Source organism: Theropithecus gelada, chromosome 9, assembly GCF_003255815.1.
Source record: "Theropithecus gelada isolate Dixy chromosome 9, Tgel_1.0, whole genome shotgun sequence".
In the NCBI taxonomy this organism is placed as follows: domain Eukaryota; kingdom Metazoa; phylum Chordata; class Mammalia; order Primates; family Cercopithecidae; genus Theropithecus; species Theropithecus gelada.
Window position 1 is genome coordinate 109,416,387 of NC_037677.1, and position 23,249 is coordinate 109,439,635.

At 46.7% G+C, this 23,249-nt stretch overlaps 1 protein-coding gene across 3 annotated transcripts in view; it reads left to right on the top strand.

The window, feature by feature from the left end:
• The window catches only part of VTI1A (vesicle transport through interaction with t-SNAREs 1A), a 367,819-nt gene that overhangs the window by 342,427 nt on the left and 2,143 nt on the right, over positions 1-23,249 (top strand). For all 3 annotated transcript variants that reach the window (XM_025395799.1, XM_025395802.1, XM_025395801.1), the window contains one exon: positions 21,914-23,249. This exon is cut by the window's right edge and continues 2,143 nt beyond it. In XM_025395799.1, the coding sequence (XP_025251584.1) occupies positions 21,914-22,007 (94 nt within the window). In that variant the 3' untranslated portion in view covers positions 22,008-23,249. The remainder of the gene's footprint in view (positions 1-21,913) is intronic.

Below are 23,249 nucleotides of genomic sequence, written 5' to 3' on the forward strand. Positions count from 1 at the left end.
TATACATTGGGTAATGTTTTACTTGGCCCTGGAATAATCTCTAGGGCATATTATAATGTTTCGATACTGGGAATATTCAACATGACTCCAATGTACCACACTTAATCTCTCTTTTGTTTGTTTGTCTTGTGGAACATGTATCATGCTGAAGTCATAAAAATGAAGTGTGCAAAATGCCAGATGCTACAAATGCAATTAGATACTTAAAAATAGCTTTCTTGGTGGCACTGCTTGAACTCTGAACTGGGCCTTGTTTTTACAAACAGGGTGGTGCTTTTCTGCTATGCTTCTGATTGTGTGTTCTGATAGGAGGCAAGGCTCTGCTTCTAAGGCCACCATGCAAACCATCAGACTGTTCTAGAATCAGACTAGGTGCTGATGTTATACGACATCATTGCAGTTGCAGGAATGAGGTTTTTCTCCCCAGGAGCTCCATGTACTCTCCTGCTTTTTGACCTCTGATGGTTTGCAGTCAAGCTGTGTTGGCAAAAACCCTCAACCGACTGAGTCTGACCAGTATAAAGAAGATGAAGTGCCCACACCCCTCACCCCTCACTTTTTAAGTTCTAAATGTATTCCACATAAACTTTTATTTCACCAGAACTCAAACAACCACAAAGCTCAGAATTTATTTTGCAATTTTATCCAAGGAAAAAGGTGATGTTTTTATATTGTGGAGAAAAGGGGGCTGGATCATATTTTCTGATTATAAAAATAGTACATATTTATTACTCCAAAATTTGCAAAATTCAAATCAAAATGCAAAATGCAAAAAAAAAAAAAATTGTAAAATGCAAAAAATCAGAGATATTTTTAAAATCGTGATCCTGGTCAGGCACAGTGGCTCATGCCTGTAATCCCAGCACTGTGGGAAGCTAGGTGGGAAGATCACTTGAGGCCAGGAGACCAGCCTGGGCAGTATAATAAGACCAGCCTGGGCAGTATAATAAGACCCCATCACTATAAAAAATAAATTAGCCAGGTGTGGTGATGCATGCCTGTGGTCCCAGCTACTCGGGAGGCTGAGGTGGGAGGACTGCTTGAGCCCAGGAGGCGGAGGTGGGAGGACTGCTTGGCCCAGGGGGTTGAGGTTGCAATGAGCTATAATCACACTGTTGCACTCCAGCCTGGGCAACAGAGTGAGACTCCACCTCTAAAAAATAATAATAAATAAATAAAATAAATAAAAAATTAAAATTATGATCCCAACACCTAGACACAATCATTATTTACATTTCAGTGTATATCCTTCCAATTTCTGTATGTAGTTTTTGCAAAATTGAGATCATACTATGCATACTACTTGTAACACTTGCTTTTTACATAATATATTATGAGCAAGAAAATTGGTCATCCTAATGATGACTAGGGTGGGGTCAGAGTCTGTTAAACTTTCTGAATCATCAAGAACAAATTTGTTCCATATAGTCTTAGTAATAATTCTACTCTTGTATAAGCTTTTATTTGAAAATTATCAGTACCCAGATAGCATTTGTAACAACCCTCAACTCACCGATAATATATGAAATATTATCATATTACCGTATTCCTTTGAGGAGAACATTGTGTTTTCTCTGCTTTTACACATGCAATCTAATTCGAGCATCACAAGAACCCATGAGGTAGGAAAAAAGGACAGATGTTGTTGTCCCTGACTTTAATCATAAATGCAAAGTGACTCACCTGGCATTACAGCCGTTTGGAACTAGAGCTAGGAAGCAAGACGTTCTGTGACTTGTTATTTTCCTCACCATTGTATTGCATGTGGTCTTTGACATCAGATCCGATTTCAAATACCAGCTTTTCCACCAGCTAGCCGTGTGATCTTGGATAGCTTAACTCTCTAAGCCTCAGTTTCCTCCTCTGGAAAATGGGAACAGTGACACCTTTGCCATGGATTTGTTATGAGAATTAAATTTAAAACTTTGAGTGAAGGACTTAGGATAGTAGAAATCACTAAAAAAAAAAATTTATGTTTTACCCTTGTTCTTTTTTCTCCTACACATTCCCTATTACTTTTTTTTTTTCCCTGAGAGACAGAGTCTCGCTCTGTCACCCAGGCTGGAGTGCATTGGCGCGATCTCAGCTCACTGTAACCTCCACCTCCCGGGTTCAAGCTTCCCAAGTAGCTGAGACCTACAGGTGTGCGCCACCACGCCCAGCTAATTTTTGTATTTTTAGTAGAGACAGAGTTTCACTATATGTTGGCCAGGCTGGTCTCTAACTAACTCCTGACCTCAGGTGATCTGCCCGCCTTGGCCTCCCAAAGTGCTGGATTACAGACATGAGCCACTGCGCCCGGCCCCCTCTTACTCTCTTATAACACTGTGAATAAAATAATCTATTATGTTTCTTTTATCCAATATACTGAATTTTTAGTTTAGCATTATTTTAAATAATCATTATTATATATAATGAGATTATCTAATTATAAATTATAATTTCTTTCTGTGCAAAGACTTGCCATTAGTTCAACCAGTGTTTTGAACTAATGAAAGCTAGGCAACAGTTAAGCCTTGTGTTCTGATTATCAAAGAAGTGCCCCCTTGAAATCCCACTTGGATTGCCAAGAAGCCAATATGGGGGATCAAAAAGCTGTCACGGGGTGACACGCGGTGGCTCCCCCCTGTAATCCCAGCACTTTGAGAGGCCAAGGTGAGCGGATCACCTGAGGTCAGGAGTTCGAGACCAGCCTGGCCAACATGATGAAACCCTGACTCTACTAAAAAATATTTTCAAAAAGCTTAGCCAGACATAGTGGCAGACACCTGTAATCCCAGCTACTCGGGAGGCTGAGGCAGGAGAATCACTTGAACTCCGGAGGCCAAGGTTGCAGTGATCCAAGATTGCACCACTGCAGTCCAGCCTGGGTGACGAAGCAAGACTCCATCAAAAAAAAAAAAAAAAAAAAAAAACAGAAAGAAAGCTGTCATGGGTCTGCAGGGGGGTGTGAGAAGGTCTCAAGAACCTAAGACATCCAAGTGAACTGATGAATTCCCAACTCACTGATCTTGTGGTCTAGGAACAATTCAAGTAAAAGGCAGCCCACCTCTTCACAAAACTGCTTCCTCTCATATAAAAGAGGTTCTGGACAAGCAGAGGCCACCATCTGTCAGGCCCCAGGTTGGCCCTGGTGTGGGCAAGTCCTTGAAAGAATCACTCTACTAGAGTATCTTCAACCCCTGGGAGGGAAATGTTCTTCCTGGGCCTGTAAAAGGCATTCTGTTTAGGCTGAAAGGAAATTTCCTACAGCCAAGCATCTCCTGTCAGCTAATTTGATAGTTCTCTATCAAGTAAACCATTAGTGAATACATTGATCCTTTTTTTTCCCCCTTTCTGCAGTTCTGCCTTGGCTATTCCCAAGATTTCTCTGAACCAGTTGGGCAAAATTGATTTTTATTAGTTCCACTGGCCTTGTGGAAAATTATCTCATGAACTGGTTTTTATAGGAAGACTCAAAGCATAGCACAGGGTAAAAAATAAGCCTATAGCAGTCAAAACTGTTGTCTGAAATGTCTTCAGACTGGAAGGCTGAATTTATTGCACAAAACAAGTACTAGCAAGGCGGAGGTGTGCAGTCCTGCTCATTATCACTGGAAAGGGGAACCAAAAAGCGGAGTAAAAAATTAAATTTTAATAATGCCAGTGATATTTTCTAAATCTTTCCTGACAGAAAGATTCTCATTATTTTTATCTGTCTCCGAGTAGGTTCTTTTAGTGCCATCTCAGAAATGGCCTCAGCTATGATTGTTTTCCAGGCTTTAAAGCATCTAAAAAAACAAATATATACAGAGAGAAATATGCTTTAGATTGTTCGAGGAAGGGCCGTGACCGTGGCAACATCCCGGCTAGTGTATTTGCAGCCAACATTTGCTGGGAATGCCTGCAGCTTTCACAAAAGCGGTCCATGTCGTTAAGACAATTGCTGTAAATCCCCTCAACAGAGAGGACCCAAAATCCACTGCAGTTGGCTACAGGAAGAGCCCAGGGGCCCCGAGTCCCAAGTTCGGGTTCATTCTAGAAACCTCTCTATGCTGGCCATGAAAGGAAATTCAAGAAAAAATAAATAAATAAAAAAGATATCCTATTGTTTTAGTAAATGTGAAAACTCACATTCCAAGTGTCATATGATACAGAATTTTGGGGGACAGGAGGGAAACTAAAGGCAGAATCATTAAAGTAGCCAATCTGTGATGACGTGATGATTTTTTGTCTGTTTGTTTGCTCACCTCTTCAGTGCCTGTGTATGAACCTGTCTTGGTCCCAAAGGGCATTAGAACATTTACCTAAATATACGCAAGACAATAAGATTGAATATTTACAAAATGAAGTAATGGGGAGGCCAGTACACAAACTGTGGAATCGCCTCTACATTTGTAAGAGGTGGCCCACAGGTTTCTCTCTGGGTGTTCTGGTAGCCGACTTGGAGAGGGCAATGGTTTCAGCTACGTGAGTCAGTATCTGTGAGATACAAACTCAGCTTTTTCCCCTACTCTGATGACAGACAACACTTTCTCGTGGGACCTCTTCACAGGGACACACACTGTGCAGGTTAGTAAACACCAGGCTCCAAAGCATCCTTCCAGGGAGGACAGTGAGCCCTGCAGGGCGCTCTGACCGTCCTCCTTTCCTCAGGCTGGCGGTGTTAGGTCAGTGCGGCTGTGAACCAAAGCAACGCTGTGCAGATGGGACACTCAGGGGGCTCAGCTGCTCCAGGGTGGACCTCAGAGCCTCCAGCAGGAGAGGTGGACCCCAGTTCACTCGGCTCCTCAGCCAACACTGTCTCTCAGCTGGGCTTTCAACACGGCTTCCATAGGAGAGAATTTCAGGTTGTTCCCTTTGCTGAGGACCTGGAGTGGAAACGCCTTATTATTGGTACTTAAGGGCCATCGTGTTGTCTCGTAGCCAGTTAGGGGGTCAGATATCACCATCATCTGTGAAAATTAAGGCCAGGGAGCTTGAAGGGAGGGTCCCCAAAGAATGACAGAGTGAAAGTTCACTCTCTCTTTGCAAGGCGCAGGCTGCCTTTTGACTTAGTCTGTATGAAGATCCCTCCTAATTCATGGGTGATTTTCCTACTCACTACTGCCAAATACAGGACCTGAGAGAGTGATCAAAGGATCAAAGGATCAAAGGCCACACTACTCCTTGGCAACTAGTTTTCTTTGTCTTTATCAAGTCCACAAATACGGTTCTTGGTGCCCATCCTCAAGGGTGCTGGGTTCTCATACGTTTACTGCCATTTTAAAGATGGATAAACTGAGGCACTATTTGTTCTCCCTAAGATCACACAGCGAATTGTAGGTAGAGGCAACCCTACAAGGCTGCCTTTGCTCCTCACCCTCCAAGAGAGACCTCTGGCTTTCCCATTCCAGGCCTCCTGACCTCTAACACGCTGCATAGGAAATGCACACCATTCTCCCCAAGAGTCACCAGCTGGGCTTTTCCTGCCACGTGCTGCAGACCATGCCAAGGTCAGGGGGCTGCAGATGTGCGGTCCAGCCCTGACCTCTGCTTATGCTTCTCGTGAGAGTCCATGAGGCACGCACAAGCTGGTTTCTGGCTCCTGTTGACCCCTCCCTGGCCTTTGACTCCACGGTTAGGAATCGGTTATGGGCTAAGTTGGATGATCTCAGGGTAGACCCTGGTTATTGATGCTGCCACAGAGGCTGAACTTCGGGCTTCTGAGAGCCGCGGGGTCAGGAGGGCTGGGCTTTTCCTGCCTCTGAGGGAGTCTCCAGGAGGGTCAGGCAGGGATGCGCTCACCACCACTCCCTCTTCCTTTTCTGTTCTTCCTTAATAACTAGTCAGAGGTCGCAGACTGAAGGCCCACAGGGTGAGTCTGCCCCACAGATGTGCTTTCTTTGGCCATCCAGTGTTTTGGAAAACTTTGACTTAGTTGCCAACATTTAAAACTTGGGAGATTTCACAAAGAGAACACCATTTCTGGCTTATCTTGGCAAATCAGAAGGTCTCAGTCCCAGCAGCAGTCAGCAGCAGCCCCTCGCTTTAGAAAAAGGGCCGGTGCCCCCGTTCTCCCAGTCCCTGCCCCTGATGCCTACAGCCTGCAGACTGGATCTCCCCCACCCTCACAGGACTTTCTTCCTTGGTTAGAGAGAAGGATACGCCTTCCCAGGCTGGCAGGTGATGTGGCTTCACCTGCACAAACCTGGGGGCTCTGTTATCTGATCGTTACCCCACCCCACCCTCCTCCCAGCCTAAGAACTATGAGTCAATCATCCTGCTTATCGTTAATGAGCCTTGGGGGGAGGCGTTCTTAACCCAGAGTTCACCTGCTCAGATCTGATTAATGCTGCTTTGGGGTATGTGAAGTCAGTTTAAGATTATGAAGGAGATATCACAAGTTTGAACAGACAGCACACACTCTGCAGGGGTCTCATTCATTGTCCAACTAAGAAAACAGGGCAGCCCAGGGCTTAGCCACAGCAGGACACCCCTCCACCTGGGCTGGGGGGACTAGGCAACGAGCAGTGTCCCTGGAGCCCAGAGAGAGAGAGAGAGTTATGATGTTAGGATCTAGAAAACGTAACCACATCCCTCAAGAGTTGACAGAGATGCAGGTGGCTGATAAGCTTCTGCCAGAATGTTTTTCCTTTCTGACATCAGGAAAGAAAAAGGTGTTAAATAAATGACTATTAAGTGGTAAGTATCGAATGTCAGATCTTAGGGAAAATAAAGCCCATCACAAAAGCCAAGGCAGCCGAGTCTTCACCAGTATGTTCCAGGAGAGGCATCTTGGCCGTCAGGGAGTATCCCCAGGGAAGCTCACGGAGCCACAGAGGAGCTGAAGGCAGGGATTCCAGGCGAGTAGCTCAGCCTGGACCGGACAATCCAAGCTAATCAGGACTAAGACCAGATGTGCCCTGTTGAGCCCTGGTCATCTGCAGGAATCTGAGGAGGGATTTGTAGGCTTTCAGAGCAAGGCACCTGAAGCAGGAGGCTGCCTGCATGAGGTGGTACAGCCAGACAAGGAGGAGTTTCAAGAACTAATGTGGGGAGATGGTGAGTATGATAGGAGTGGAGTAATAATAGTTCCTATAGTTATTTATTGAGCAATTACCATTGGCCAGGCACTGATCTAAGCACTTCACATTGAATTAAGCCATTTATTTATTAATGTAATTCATTAACAGAATGCTGCTATTGTTAGCCCCATTTTACCAATATAGGGAAAGCACAGCATTGGCTCTTTGGAGCGCGCCAATTCCTTGTATTGGTACTGTTTTCTTTCATAGAGACCTGATGGTAGATTGTTCACTCTTTATTTTGCCAAGTAAGAAAGAGTAATTTCCAATGAGAGACTACATTTCTAATGTCCAAGAAAAGACACTGGGACATCTTCTCCTACTCTCACTGCATAAAGGACATTTTCATTTTCACACTAAAACAGTCAAGAGGATGTCATCTCAGAGAAGGAATGCAATAACTTAACCAATGCTGCACAACTGGTGTGTGGTAGATCCTAGATTCGAATCCAAGCAATTTGGCTCCAAAAATGAGGGTGGTTGCTCAACCTCCACCCGAATGTAGTCTGTGGTTTCTCTGGAGGCTGAAAAGGATGAGGGACCTTCATGCAGGAAAGAGCTTGGTGGGTTACTAGTTCAGGAGGGCAGGAAGTTTGCGTCTCAATAAAGGGTCAGGACTCAGTGGAGGTGGAGAACCTTCTCAAGCAGATTTTCCCAGGATGACCAGCAGGAAGTGGGAGGATGAGGAGTACCTAAAGCTGGGGGTTGGGGAGGGGTCATCCTGGCCCACACACCAATCACGTCTGCCCTGGGCTGAGAACTTTCAGGGCCACCTCTGGAGTGGGCCTGGCCTTTTCCCTGGGTAGGCCTGAGCCATCAGATCTAGGTCCTAATACATGAGGATAGTTGTAAAAATTCAATGACATCTTGTATGCAATAAACCAGAAAAAGATACTTTCTTTTTAAGTCTGTCCAGAAGTTATATAGATCTTCACAAACCTTGCGGAAGATACTTGGGAGAGCTTCCTTTATTACCATTTCATGGATGGGGAAACTCAAGGACCTGTAGTCCTTTCCCGGATTCGCACAGTGAGCCTAGCTAGTTCTTCCATCTGATTTTCTTTCTGCCTAGAACTCTGTTCCAACAGATCCACTACAATAAATCTTCAGCAGACCTGAATCTTTCTATAGTGTATCCCCTCACCTAAAAATAAAAAATCCTGTGTTACAAGGTCATTGGCAGCTCCCAGAGAACACTTGCCATTCTTTCTGTCTCAGACTCTGGTGAGGGATCAGGTGATCAGGTCTCAGACTCTTTGGTGAGGGATCAGGTGATCACACGTTTACCTAGAAGAGATAAAGTAAGCCCCTTAAAAGGCTGAAAGGAGACAGGCAATGTGCCAGTGATTGAAGAAAGCTGATGAAATATGCTGCAGAATAAAATGAATATTACCTTAGTAATGTACTGCGTATTTACATTAGGCACTGAGTGAAGAATTGACTGACTTTGGTTAATCAGTGCCCTGCACTACCAACAAAAATAAACTTGCAGCTGGTTGTGGTGGCTCGCACCTGTGATCCCAGCACTTTGGGAGGCCAAGGCAGGAGGATCGCTGGAGCCCAGGAATTTGAGACCCGCCTGGGTAACATAGGGAGATGCATCTCTACTAAAAACTTTTGTAAATTAGCCAGGCATAGTGGCGTGCATCTGTGGTCCCAGCTATTCAGGAGGCTGAGGCAGATCACTCGAGCCTGGGAGGTTGAAGCTGTGGTGAGCAGTACCACTGCACTCCAGCCTGGGAGCGGGGACCTTGTCTCAAAAAAAAACGTAAAAATAAGTTTGTGTACTCAGTGACTGTGTCTATAGAAAACAATATAAAGATATCCAAGACTCTTCCATCAAAGAACCAAGAAGGATCTAGTAAAGATTCTAAGACACACGGTTATATAAATAATGATCTGTGTGCTGTACGGTGGTAGAAGATGGGGCTGGAGAAGTGGGTTGAGGCTTCGGTTACCTCCTCTGTAAAAATGGGGATGATAATAGGCCCCAGCTCATAGGGTTGTTGTGAGGGTTCAGGCACAGTGTATAAAATGCCAGAACAGGCCGGGCGCGGTGGCTCAAGCCTGTAATCCCAGCACTTTGGGAGGCCGAGACAGGCGGATCACGAGGTCAGGAGATCGAGACCATCCTGGCTAACACGGTGAAACCCCGTCTCTACTAAAAAATACAAAAAACTAGCCGGGCGAGGTGGTGGGCGCCTGTAGTCCCAGCTACTCGGGAGGCTGAGGCAGGAGAATGGCGTAAACCCGGGAGGCGGAGCTTGCAGTGAGCTGAGATCCGGCCACTGCACTCCAGCCTGGGCGACAGAGCCAGACTCCGTCTCAAAAAAAAAAAAAAAAAATGCCAGAACAGCGCCTGGCCCGGAGTAAAGCCCAGCCAACCTGAGCTGCTCGTGCAGGCATCCCTGCTGCCATGGCTGCAGCTGTCCTCACTGCAGCGGATGTTGTTGCGGCTGCATTCTCTAAAAGAATCACCAAAGAGTACTGCTGGGTGGGATTTTCTAGCCCCATGCTTTACAGACGTTCAGATTTCTTGGAATTGACCTTTTTGTTTTTTTTAAGTACAGGCCTATTGGAAGATTGTCCACTATTTATTTTGCCAAGTAAGAGAGAGTAATTTCCAAGGGAGAGTACATTTCCAATGTCCAAAGAAGGACACTGGGGAAAAAGCCTGCCATCTACACTCGTCATCACTCCATAAAACAAGGGACATTTTGACACTGAAAAAGTGGAAAGGGCATATTCTCAGAGAAAAGGGCAGCCTCGAAATTGAGTAATCTTGGGTTTAAGAAAAAAACTTCCTTCTAATGTTACTCTTCTTTTCCCACTTCAGCCTTGGCCTGGAGTTGGGGGCCACTTTTCCCAGTCATCCCATGCCGCCTCTTCTTTTTATTTTATTTTATTTATGTTTTGAGATGAAGTTTCACTCTTGTTGCCCAGGCTGGAGTGCAATGGTTCAATCTCGGCTCAGTACAACCTCTGGCTCCTAGGTTCAAGCGATTCTCCTGCCTCAGCCTCCCAAGTAGCTGGGGTTACAGGCATCTGCCACCACGCCCAGCTAATTTTGTATTTTTAGTAGAGATGGAGTTTCACCATGTTGGTCAGGCTGGTCTCAAACTCCTGATCTCAAGTGACCCACCCACCTTGGCCTCCCAAAGTGCTGAGATTACAGGCATGAGCCACCACGCCCAGCTTCCTTCTTCATTTTAGGGAGAAGTGGGTTTGGGTTGGGCTTATAAAGAGGTGGGGCCACTGATGGATTTGAGTTGCTGTCACGTACAGATACCGTGAGAGGCAGTGACCACTTGAATGAGAAAGAGTGTGATAGTGAAACAAGAGTGGGCCTGGGGCCGGAAGACCTGGCTGTGCCCCAGGTAGCTGACCCTGGGCACATATCTTCCCCTCTCAGGACCTCAGTGTCCTCAACTCTAAAATGAAGAATCTAAGCCAGATGTGGTGATGTGCACCTGTGATCCCAGCTACTCAGGAGGCTGAGGTGGGAGGATCACTTGAGCCGAGGAGGTGAAGGCTGCAGTGAGCTGTGATCGTGCCACTGCACACCAGCCTGGGCAACAGAGTGAGACCCTGTCTCTAAAAAAATAAGATAAAATGAAGAATTTAGACTAGGGCGTGGAGGCCTTTTCCAGCTCTAGCCATCTACAGACATGTGAGGAGTTAAATATACCTTACATTTCTAGAACACCCTTATTTAATTCTCTTCAAGTTCTTTCCAAGCCCTTTGATTGAAGCGAGCTGCCTTGATCCTATCTGGGAGTCTGCAGCCAGCAAAGCCACTCTGCAGGCCCCCTGCCATTGTCAAGTCCATATTTAAGAATGGCAGTGGCCATGGTGCCCAGGCTGAAATTTGATGTACACATTTGGCAGCATAGAGTGCAATGTAACTACACATTACTGATCAAAACCCATCAGGCTTATCAGTGGGCTCTGACAGGTACTTGTTGGCTGCCTTCCCAGGCTGGGAAGGTATCCCTGAGCCAGCCAATGCGATGCCCTCCCCTCCCTTTTGATGTTTATGGGAGAGAAGGCTCGGCTGTGCTCGGGAGACTGTCAGCATGAGGCCCAGATGGATACCAGCCTGTGGGAACCAGAAGCCTGGCAGGCTTGGGAAGCAGCAGCTTCCTGGATTACTGCCTCCACCTTCCCATCCAGCCACTGGAAGTTTCCTAGGCAGCTTCTCCAGCCTCTGACAACCAGTGCCTCTCACCTTTCCTGAAATACCATCTCCTTTTACAGAATGATTTGCCAACTGCACACATGTAAAGAGCTTTTCAAAGTGCTTTACAATCTTTAATGAGCTAATCCTCTCCTTCCTCCCTGGGGTGGTTGGTGAGTTGGCTGATTTTGTTTGGGAAGAAACTGAAACCCAAATGTCATGGGGTGACTTGCTCTAGGTCACCCCAGGTAAATACTGGATTATGGGCACACAACACATTGTCCCGGCCCTGGCATTACTCTAATTGCGGCCTTTGTTGTGAGGCTTCTGTCATTTGTTGATTGCTCATTGTGACACCATAAGTTCCCATAGGGCAGGGACTCTGTGTTTCCTTTGTTCTTCAGAGGGACTTCAGCCAGACCTGCCAGACCTGTCTGTGCAGCTCACGCCTTGTCCAAGACCACCACATTCTTCAACCAAGGAGGGCCGCCCTAAGTACATTTTAGATTTTTTTTTTTTTTTTTTCCTGAGACAGAGTCCTGCTCTGTCTCCCAGGCTGAAGTGCAGTTGTGCGATCACAGGTCACTGCAGCCTTGAACTCCTGGGCTTAAGCAATCCTCCCACCTCAGCCTCCAGAGTAGCTGGGACTCTGGTGTACCCCACCACGCCCGGCTTTTTTTTTTTTTTTTTTTTTTTTTTACTTTTTGTAGAGACTTGGGTCTCACCATGTTGCCCAGGCTGGTCTCAAATTCCTGCCCTCAAGCGATCCTCCCACCGTAGCTTCCCCAATGTGTGGAGATTACAGTTGTGAGCCACTGTGCCCAGCCAGTAGCTTTTAGCTTTTAGATCACGAGTGGTCAAATCACAGGCAGTGGGCCTTATCCAGCCTTCCTCCTGTTTTAGCCACAGGCTAATAGTAGTTTTACATTTTTAAATGGTTGAAAACAACTCAGAAGAAGAATTTTTGACACGTGAAAATTATACAGATTCAGAATTATACAACTCAGATTCCAGTGTCTGTAAATAAAGATTTCATTGGAACACAGCCATGCTTATTCCTTGACATACGTCACTGGCTGCTTTACACTACAAGAACAAAGCTGAGTAGTTGTGACAGACTGTGGAGTCCCCAAAGCCTAAAATGTTTAGTTATGGGTTAAATTGCAGCCCTTCACCTTAATTTATATGTCGAAGTACTAACCTCTAGTATCTCAGAATAGGACTTTATTTGGAAATAATGTCTTTGCAAATGCAATTAGTGAAGATGAGGTACGGGAATAGGGTGGGCCCCTGAGCCAATGTGACCGGTGTCCTTATTAAAAGGAGACACTTGAACACAGGCACTCACACAAAGATACCACCTTGTGAAAACAAAGACAGAGATGAGGGAATGCATCTACAAGCTAAGGGACCCCAAAGATCGCTGACACCCCACCAGAAGCTGGGAGAGAGGCATGGATCAGACCCTTGCACTGCTCTCAGGGAACCAACCTTGCCGACACCTTGACCTTGCACTTCGGCCTCCAGAGCTGGGAGACAATCACTTTCTGTTGTTGAAGCCACCCAGTCTGTGCGACTTTGTTATGCCAGCCCTAGCACACTAATATACTGACTGTCTGGCCCTTTACAGACAGAGTTTGCTGATTCCTGTTAAGCTCTAAGTATTAAGAAAAATTTAGAAACAGGGCAAAGCGACTCTAGTCCTCAGTCAGGACCTAATCTAGATATGCCAGGGCTCAGGGACTAGCTCTGGCTCCTTGGTTCCTTGCTGGAGAAAGTGCTCATCTCCCTGCCCATCAAAACTCATCCCTCCTGTGTCCCAGTCCCTCAGGTCTCTCAGATGACTGACTACACCTAAATTGATGTTAGCCAATTGGGGCTACTAGTGGCTGATGATGGCTTGGTAGATTGGCCCAGAGACAGCATCTAGTTTTCTTCCTATTTTGATGATGATGATGATGATGATTATTATTATTATTATTATTATTACTATTATTTTGAGATGGAGTCTCACTCTGTCGCCCAGGCTGGAGTACAGTGGCAAGATCTTGGCTCACTGCAACTTCCACCTCCCGGGTTCAAGCAATTCTCCTGCCTCCGCCTCCTGAGGAGCTGGGACTACAGGCACTTGCCACCACACCTGGCTAATTTTTGTATTTTTAGTACAGATGGGATTTTACCATGTTGGCCAGGCTGGTCTCAAACTCCTGACCTCAAGTGATCTGCCCACCTCCACCTCCCAAAGTGCTGGGATTGCAGGCGTGAGCCACCGTGCCCGGCCTTATTTTTTTTATTTTTGAGATAGGGTCTCGCTCTGTCACCCAGGCTGGAATGCAGCAGTGCAATCATGGCTCATTGTGATTTCAACTTCAGGCTTAAGCAATTCTCCTACCTCAGCCTCCTTAGTAGGTGGGAGCACAAGTACATGCCACCACACCTGCCTTTTTTTTTTTTTTTTTTTTCACAGAGATGGGGGGTCTCTTTATGTTGCCCAGGCTAGTCTCAAACTCCTAAGCTCAAGCGATCCTCCTGCCTCAGCCTCCCAAAGTGCTGGGATTTCAGGCATGAGCCACTGCACCCAGCCTTCTTCCTGTTTTAAATGGCCTATTCCAGAGGCAGGAGTTTTGTGAAATGAGTGTTGTGGCACATGCCCCCTCAGTCCCCTTATCTCACATGACTTCAGGAAACTGCTGTGCTCATGAATGGAAATTCTTATTCTGAGATGTAAGAATCAACAGCTCCCAAAGACTGTGGGCCCCACAGCTGCATGCAAAGCTTCTGTGAACCCGGCTGGGACTGACCTGTCCTTTGGAGGAGGACTTAGTGTAGATCCACAGTAAACGTGCCGTGCAGCCATGGGGAAGAAGTTGGAGACATGGAAAACAGTCATCATGAAACCCAAGATAAGATCACCCGCTCCATATGCTGGTCTGGATCCGAGCACTCCGTATATTCGTTTTCTAGGGCTACCATAACATCGTGGCTTAAATGCAGTTATTCTCTCATAGTTCCAAAGACTGGAAATCTGAAGTTAAGGAGTTGACAGGGCGATGCTCTCTCAAAAAGTGTAAGGGAAGAATTCTTCTTTGCCCCTTGCAGCTTCTGGTGGCCCAATATTCCTTGGCATGTGGCAGCATCATTCCAGTCTCTGCCTCCATCTTCACGTGTCCCTCTTTGTCCTCTCTTCTTTTAAGGACACCAGTCATTGGATTTAGGGCCACCCTAAATCTGGAATGATTTCCTCTCAAGATCCTTAATGAAGTCTGGGCACAGTGGCTCATGCCTGTCATCTCAGCACTTCGGGGGGTCAAGGTGAGAGGATCACCTGAGGTCAGGAGTTCGAAAGTAGCCTGGCCAACGTGGTGAAACTCCATCTCTACTACAAATACAAAATTAGCTGGTTGTGGTGGCACACACCTGTAATCCCAGCTACTTGGGAGACTGAGGCAGGAGAATCACTTGAACCAGGGAGGCAGAGGTTGCAGTGAGCTGAGATCACACTATTACACTCCAACCTGGGCAACAAGAGTGAAACTCCATCTCAAAAAAAAAAAAATCCTTAATGAATCACATCCACAAAGACCTTATTTCCAAGTAGCTGGGACTATAGGCACCCGCCACCTGGCCCAGCTAGGTTTTTTTTTTTTTTTTTTGGTATTTTTTAGTAGAGACGGAGTTTCACCGTGTTAGCCAGGATGGTCTCAATCTCCTGACCTCGTGATCTGCTCATCTCAGCCTCCCAAAGTGCTGGGATTACAGGCTTGAGCCACCACGCCCGGCACAAAAAAATTTATAAATTAGCCAGGTGCAGTGGTGCATGCCTGTAGTCCTAGCTACCTGGGAGGCTGAGGCGGGAGGATCACTTGAGCCCAAGAGTTCAAGGCTGCAGTGAGCTATGATTGCACCAGTGCCCTCCAGCCTGGGCAATAGGCCAAGACTCTGTCCCTTAAAAATAAAAAATAAAAAGGACCCTATTTCCAAATAAGGTCACCTTCTGAGGTTCCAGGTGGACATGAATTTGCAGGGACACTGTTCAATCCAGTACAGTCCGTATGATTTAAAGTGAGAGGCCGGGCACGGTGCCTCATGTGTGTAATCCCAGCACTTTGGGAGGCTGAGGTGGGCAGATTACCTGAGGTCAGGAGTTCAAGACCAGCCTGGCCAACATGGCGAAACCTCATCTCTACTAAAAATACAAAAATTAGCCTGGTTTGGTGGCAGCACCTGTAATCTCAGCTACTCAGGAGGCTGAGGCAGGAGAATCACTTGGACCCAGGAAGTGGAGGTTACAGTGAGCTGAGATTGCGCCTCTGCACTCTAGCCTGGTTGACAAAGTGAGACTGCATCTCAAAAAAGAAAAAAAGAAAAAAAAGAACGTGAGAGAATCCCCAACCATACTTGCTCCAGTCAATGGGGAATTGTTTGGCTCCTGTAGCTGGGAAGCTGAAGTGTGACTCTTCAGGTTTCAGGCACACAGCAGGAAGAGGAAGCAGGGGTTCAAATATGTCTTCAGGAATCCATCTCTTTTTCTTCATCTCTCGGCTCTGCATTCCTCTGGTGTTGGCTTCTTTCAGGCAGCCTCGTCCGGTGCGGTAGTAAGAATGGTCCTTGGCAGCTCCAGGTTCTCACTGTCCTGACAGTCAATCTCAGTAAAAACAGTATCTTTTTCCTGATTTTCCAGTAAGAATCCCAAGAGGAACTCCATCTGGCTTGGGTGGCAGACCAATCCTTGAGCCAAGGGTAGTGCAAGAGCTAGAGAGCTGTAATTGGCTGGGCCTGCCTGGGTCCTATGCCCACCTGTGGAATCAGAGTGGGGTCAGTCTCCCTGAATTCTTGGGATGGGGCTGAGGATTCCTCCTAGAGATGCAGGACATAGAAGACCCAAGATGGGCATTAGTAGGCAGCATGATAACCACACAGCTCTACCTCAGAGGCAAACATGTCCCCAGCTCTGAAAATAACCCTTCCAATTAAAGTGAGTGTTTGAAGCAGATGACGATCAACTGTTTCTCCTACTCCTGTTTTCATTTCTTTCTGGTGAATACTAACGTTGAATTGGATATAGAATGTAAAGAGCTTTCCCTTGGCCCATGTTTTGGGAAGTGCCTAGAGAGAAGCAGATCCAGGCTCCTTTACTCCGAATTTATCCCATGCTTTCACGGTTGCTAATTACTGTTCTGTCAGACCCCAAAGGTGGGGCATCGTTATTCAGGGCCAGTCGGCCAGGCAGGAAGGCAGGTACAGGATGCGGCTCTGAACCTGTAAAGTGTCTGCCACTCTCCAGCTAATGAATACAGGCTTGTAAAAGAGTTGGGACTCTGCTGGCATCCTGAATGGGACAGTGGCTAACAGCTAAGTCCTAAAGCTGTGCTTGTCTACAAGCAGCCCTTAGAAATCAGGAGAACAGTAACCACGTGACCCTGAGCACATGTAGGTAGAGTCTCTCATTTCTTCATCAGCAAGCATTTTTTGAGAACATTTATGCCAAGCTCTGTGTTAGGCATCAGGGATACAAAAGACAAAGGAAATTCGGTCTGTGGAAGGTCCACTTTTTACTGGGGACTATAGTCAATGTACTGGAAAGAGAGATGCGTAGGGAGATGGGAGAATACAAGAGGGGCATAGCCAGGAAATGCCTCTTAGAAGAGGAGGGAAGAATGCACGTATGTCATAGATCAAGGACTTGGTTTGGAATCAGGGTGACTCAACCTAAAAATGCTTTTTGGTCATAAATAACAGAAGACCCAATTCAAACTGACTTTGGAAAATAAAGTCAGTTTATTTTCTCATATAAGTTAAAGTCCAAAGAAAGGGTGGTTTGATTAAAACAAAAAAAGAAGTTCACTGTTGACCTGGCATGGTGGCTCACACTTGTAATCCCAGCACTTTGGGAGGCTGAGGTGGGCAGATCACCTGAGGTCAGGAGTTTGGAACCAAGCTGGCCAACATGGTGAAATCCCATCTCTACTAAAAATACAAAAATTAGCCGGACGTGGTGGCAGATGCCTGTAACCCCAGCTACTCTGGAGGCTGAGGCTGTAATCCCAGCTACCTGGGAGGCGGAGGTTGCAGTGAGCTGAGATCGCACCACTGCACTCCAGCCTGAAGACAGAACATGACTCCGTCTCAAAAACAAAAAAAAAATTAAAAATTAAAGTTCTCTGTCTTCAGGACTGGGGTTCTATTTCTCTGCCCACTGTGGGTCAGCTTCTTTCTTGGGTTGGCTTCGCTCAATAATCAAAAGGGCTGCAGTGGATCCAGCCTGACATCCACACACCAAACTGTCCAGGTGACCTGGCATTTCAAGCAAAGTTGCTGAGATCCACTCTGTTGAATGGGCTTCAGTCACAAGCCTGCTCCTGGTCCAGTTACCATGGCCAGGGGCATGGAATGTACTGACCATGGCAGCCTCAGTCACAGCTGTACCCCTGGAGCTGGGGGAGCGTCAGCTGTGCGGAATAGGGAAACGAACGCAGCCACTGTGGATCTGCTATACACAGGAAGCAGATGCCTGGCTAGGCCTGGTGAGGCCTCGTGCATGGTATCATCACTCATCAATACACAGGAGCATTGGCTGGAAGAAGCTCCTGATTCCTCAGTGAAAAGTGTCGTGACCAAGAGGTCAGTTTCCCAGCTCTTGAAAACCAAGAGGCAAAAACCTGTTCTTCAAGGAAAAAAAAAAAAAATCTTATCAGTCCTCATCATACCTTGGCTTCTGAAATACATGAAACCAGAGCCTCTCTTGGCTTGGCCAGATGCCTCCTCTTGTCTGAGAGGCGGACAGTAGCGTGTCACTCAGGGTAGCTTATGGTATTCGGCAGTGAAAAACAACCCCCAGTCCTCAATGGCTCAACGCAAGTCCACCGGGAGTCCAGGTGTGTCTCCAGGACAGTGGCTCTTTACATGATGACTGCAGGATCCCGGCAGAAGATGTTACCACCGTCCTGTAACTTGCACTCTCTGGAACGATACAGTCCCCCACTCCCAATCAAAACCGCAGGAAGAGCCAGCTAGAGAGACAAACACTGGAAGTTAGATGCCTCCACCTGGGAGTGACACTCAGAACTTTTGCTCTCATTTCTTTAGCCAAAGCTAGTTCCAAGACCACGCCTAACATTAAGGTGAGTGCATCCATGCCTGGAAGTAGAGGAGAACCGGATATTGGAGAACACTCGTAATGCCTGCTCCAGTGGAATTCCTGGGCTCCTCGAGCAAGAGCAGAGAGCTGTGCCAGGTGCCGCGCCTGTCCCCTGCACTGGAACCAGCCTTCTGTGATTCCGGCTGCCACACGCAGGAGCTCATTTCCAGGCTGGGAGGAGACTGGCAATGGAAAGATTAACTGCTCCCTGGGTTCCACGTGGGGATCAGTACTTTCAATAGCACTTTGTGAGTTCAGCCTCAAAGTAAATGGTTAATTCATCTTGTATCAACAGCACTGTGATTCATAATGTAAACTTGGAGAATCCTTGATGTTTCGGGTCCACATTCCTTTTATTTTGGCTCTGCATTCTTTTAAAGCCACAGTGTGCTCATTTAATAGAATGCAGCATGCAAATGCACAAGTTTTTGCCTGGAGGCAATTTAGCCTGGCTGTTTCAATGGATGTCTTCTTTCAAGTGTATATTCTTTCTTAAATTATTTACTGGGTAAACACACTTTGCATTTTCAAAAGGGAGATTAAGACGGCTTGCTGCAGACCTAGTTCAACAGAAAGCTCCCCGCTTGCCCAAAGTTAGGAGGAAGTTACTTTGGGCTTCTCCCCAAGTTCCTTCGCCACCATCTCACTAGCTGGGAACCCCTCGGCCTGGCTGGTTTTTCTGATTCTCTCCAAACTCTGCATTCCTTTCTGCTTTGCCTACAGCAATATGGGCCGGCAGCCCCTGGCTGTGATTGCAACTAGGCTTCCTCACAGATGGGGCCCACCAGTGCCAGCCTGTATTCCCCCCTTCCAAACTGGCTCGGTCCTATCCACCCAGATGCCCTGAGAGTTCACTTTTCTGGTCCTGAGGGGGACCACATTTGCACAACTCCTTTGAGGTCCAAAGCTGGGTGGACGGCCCAGCCAGTCAAGCTTACTTAGAGCTCTCTCTGTTCCAACTCTTTCCCCACCCCCATCTACTCTGCCTCCCAAATGTCTGCCGGCATTTGGTTTGAAAGCAAATGCCCTTTCCTGCTGACACCCCGCCCCTACCCAGCACACAGGAGTTCCCTCTAGCTTGGGGAGAAGACCCAGTAATGCTCTGAGAAGGCGTGATGGTAGGAAGTTTCATCTTTGGTGGGGCTTGCTTCAACTTTGAACTTTAGCCTTTTCCATGCAGACTCCCTGAGATTTTCCTGCAAATGAATTGCACAGACTTCTTCTCCATTGTCCTTTGAATGGAAGATCACAGTTACCAGAGACTGCATTCTTTCATGATCACTCTTTGGGCAGTTCTCTTGAGTGCCTGTGTGCCAGCAACTGTGCCATGTGTGGGGTGGTAGAGGTGAATTCCACACGGCCCCAGTCCACACAGGTTGGGCCCTTGGAAGCGGGCGGTGGAGGGGAAGCCACCAGGCCCTGTGGGTGCACCAGGGAGGGGGTGAAGCCCAATTAGGAAGGCTAGGGAAGAGCTGAGGATTTAGGGATTCCTGTGTATTCATATTTCTTACCATGCCTCAGATTGAACAAGTAACACCCACAGCTAATCCTTTCTAAATTAGCATCATGGATGCCTTGGGGTCCTCAACCCACAAATAAAATGGTTGTCAACCAAGCTGTACAAGAGACACACTACTGTAGATTACTGTAGGCAGAATTTTAAAGAGTTTTCATGCTTTTAATCTGTTTCACTGCTGAGTTTCAATTTTGCTGATTTCCTTTGCAAGTCTGATGAGGGTGACTGTGGTAAATAGAGATTTTGACAGTGACTTGGGCAAATGGGATGGGTAGGGACTGTTCTGAAGACTTCTGGCCTTTCCAGAGAAAAGGGGGAAAGAAATCAGTTTGGGTTTTAAACAGAGCCACCAAGTAGGACCGATCAGTGTTCATAATTAGCCTCCCTATAATAAGCCATGAAGTCCTGTTTTTATTTATTTATTTGGGGGACAGAGAATCTTCCTGCCTCTTGAGTAAGTATGGCCTGTTAAGTCTGAATTAGCTGTCATCACAGAAGAATGAATGTCGGAGTGCAGACTTTCTAGTGGGGAAGGGAAGAACTAAACAAGACAGATCTTAGCCGAGCCTTGCGTGATAAATGAGGACCAAGTGGGCCATTCATCTCCTGCGAGGAGAGTGGACAGAGGCACAAAGGCAGTTTTGCGGAAGACGTGTCAGCAAATGTGATCATTTTGTAACCTGTCAGGAGGAGAAGGAGCTCGTCCTTTTAGGGGGCCACAAGGGAGTGGGTTGGTCTGATATGACAGTTTCCATTCAACCGTTTAGGTTTGGAGAAGGAAGGGATGGGTGAGGAGGAATCCTACTAAAACTACAACCTGATGTCATCCTTCCGGGAAATAAACTCATCTAGGAACTAGAAAAGGCTGCAGAGACCCTGCAAATATTTGTGTGTGTGAAGATACAAAGTAGGGGTGTGGGGTCTCTGTTCCGTGGGGGGCCCGGCTTCATCCCCCCAGCTCCTCCCCATGGAATACCCATGGCCAGTGTTTGGAGACTGGAGTAGGGCAGGAGGCCTTTTGCTGCTTGGAATTTGGAGGAGGGCTGGGTGGGGTTTGCCGTGGGGTTTTGAGCTGGACAGATAGCTGGCTAGACTGCCAGCCAGCCTATGTCTCTATTTCCGTGCGGCTCTGTGAGAGCGAGCGTGGGCACGGCTGTTTGACCTAGGTTCCCTTTGAAACTCTCAACAAAGCACTCTGATGTTCGACCTCTTTTCTCCGAATGAGGTAACAAATTATGAAACAACCTCATCAGAAGCTCTCTGCAGGCATCTGGGAGCGTGTGTCTCCACTCTGGTCCCCCTTCTGAGTTGCTGGTTCCCCATCAGCACGCAGCCCAGCCAGATCCCACGGAGGGTGGAATCCCTGGAGGTGAGGGCCCAGCAACAGATGCACAACAGGCACCTTGAGTACATTGTATATTTCTCATTTCCATCTTTTTTGCTATGGAGCAAATGTAACGTTTCCTCCTGGCGTAACGGAGCGTGAGCCCCAGTGACAGATGACGGTTTCACAGCCTAAGCTGCACATTTGACACTTGCTTCTCAATTCCATCCTTTTCTTCCTTAGTCTCTCTTTTACTTTTCCCCAGGTATTTTTATGCAGGTAAGTACCTTACTGACATGTGTTTCCTTGGAGTCTTTTACTTTAACAGGAAACACTGCAAAAATATGAGGCTTGTCTCACCTTTTAAATTAAAAAGAGAAGCTCGCAAAGGGCTCTTGATCACTTAAAGAGACTACGTGGTATTCTGAGCCCAGAGAGCCATTTGATTCGCCTTCGCTTTGCAGTAAGCATTTCTCGGAGGGCAGCGTGACAATCGTGTGGAGTCTTTCGTTTTCTCGTGGATCGTTTGTAGAACCAGAAAGCTGCGTGATCTCTCTTCACACACACACGCACGCACACGCACACGCACGCACACGCTCCCCACCCCCACCTGCGAAGCTGCCGTTTGATTAGCCACCCTGGCCTCGGACGGCATTTGTGGGAAGGCCCTCCACTTATCTGTGTGTGTTTTTTCTCCTTTGCTGTCTCCTAGAATCATCCAGAACCGCATCCTGCTCGTCATCCTAGGGATCGTCGTGGTCATCACCATCCTGATGGCGATCACTTTTTCTGTCAGAAGACACTGATGTATCTGCTCTCCCTTGATAAACAGCAACAACAGCTTGTTCTGAGTAATTAAGACAAAATGGTCACATGAATCATTCTGTTGCACTGACAGGCCCCGGGTGACCCCCTCTCTCCCTCACCGCCGTTGGGCTGAAGTGCAAAGAGTGTAAAAATATTTTCTATTCCTGTTTGCATGTGGGTTGGTTTCCTTTTCGAGGTTTGTCTTCACCCAGATTCGTTTTTTAGACGGGAAGGTGAATGTTTATTTGCCTTTTTGCTAATGTCATCAACTAGCCAAAATAGCCCGGTGACACTCCTCTTAGCCCTTTGGACGTGTCAAGGGCCGTGGTTTGGGAGAGGACATGATGAGTCAGTCACGAGAGCTTCTGTTTGTCACACGCCTCTTGTTGCTGAAAAGCTCTTCTGTGATGTCCGAGGATAAAAAGGCAGCAAAAAGCAGGGGATGGAGTCAGTGACCCAGTCCGGCAAGCCAGCCCTGTTCCTACCCAGGCCTCATGAATATGGTCATCAACCTGCTTGAGTGCTTTCATTGTAAAGGCTGGTATTTAATGTCAGTTGTACAGGAAATTGACTTAGCACTTTCCCTGTTTTTCTATTGCATAATTTTTTTTTGAAAACCCAAGAATATTTTTGCTGAGCCTGCCCAATATTCACTGTTCACAACTTTGATTACTGGCTTCAGGAAATATTTCCTTGCCTTCCCCAAATCCCATACTCCCCAGAATCTGCTGGCAAAGTGAGCCCTGGCACGGGATTTAATTGTGACCTCGTCTTCCCTGACCTGTGTAAGCATCTCTGTATCCTTTCGGTTTTAATATCTGCACTGCCAAAAGCAGTCCTCATACATGCAAAAGGTCTGACAAGGTTCTCTCCACATCCATTCCAGTATGTAAAGAGACCATGAATATTTCAGTAAGAGCAAGAACATGACTCCATCAGTGTGAAATTTCAAATGTGATTATAAATATGGGAGAGTCCTATAGGAGGGTCCACCAGAGATAAACTTCACGGAAAACGTTCCCTAACCTCCTTTAAAAGAATAGAGGATGATGGATTGTTACAAAAGGAACAGCTTGGGTTTTTTAGCTAACAAATGTTAGCAAGCCTTTCCTGAATTCACTATGTATTCAAACTTCTAATATGCTCTGTGATTTTTTTCTTTTCATTTCTTTCTGTCTGAGGTAACCAGGCATTGCGTTCAAAATGAGCTCATTTGTGATCAGGCTTAAAAGTTGCCCAAG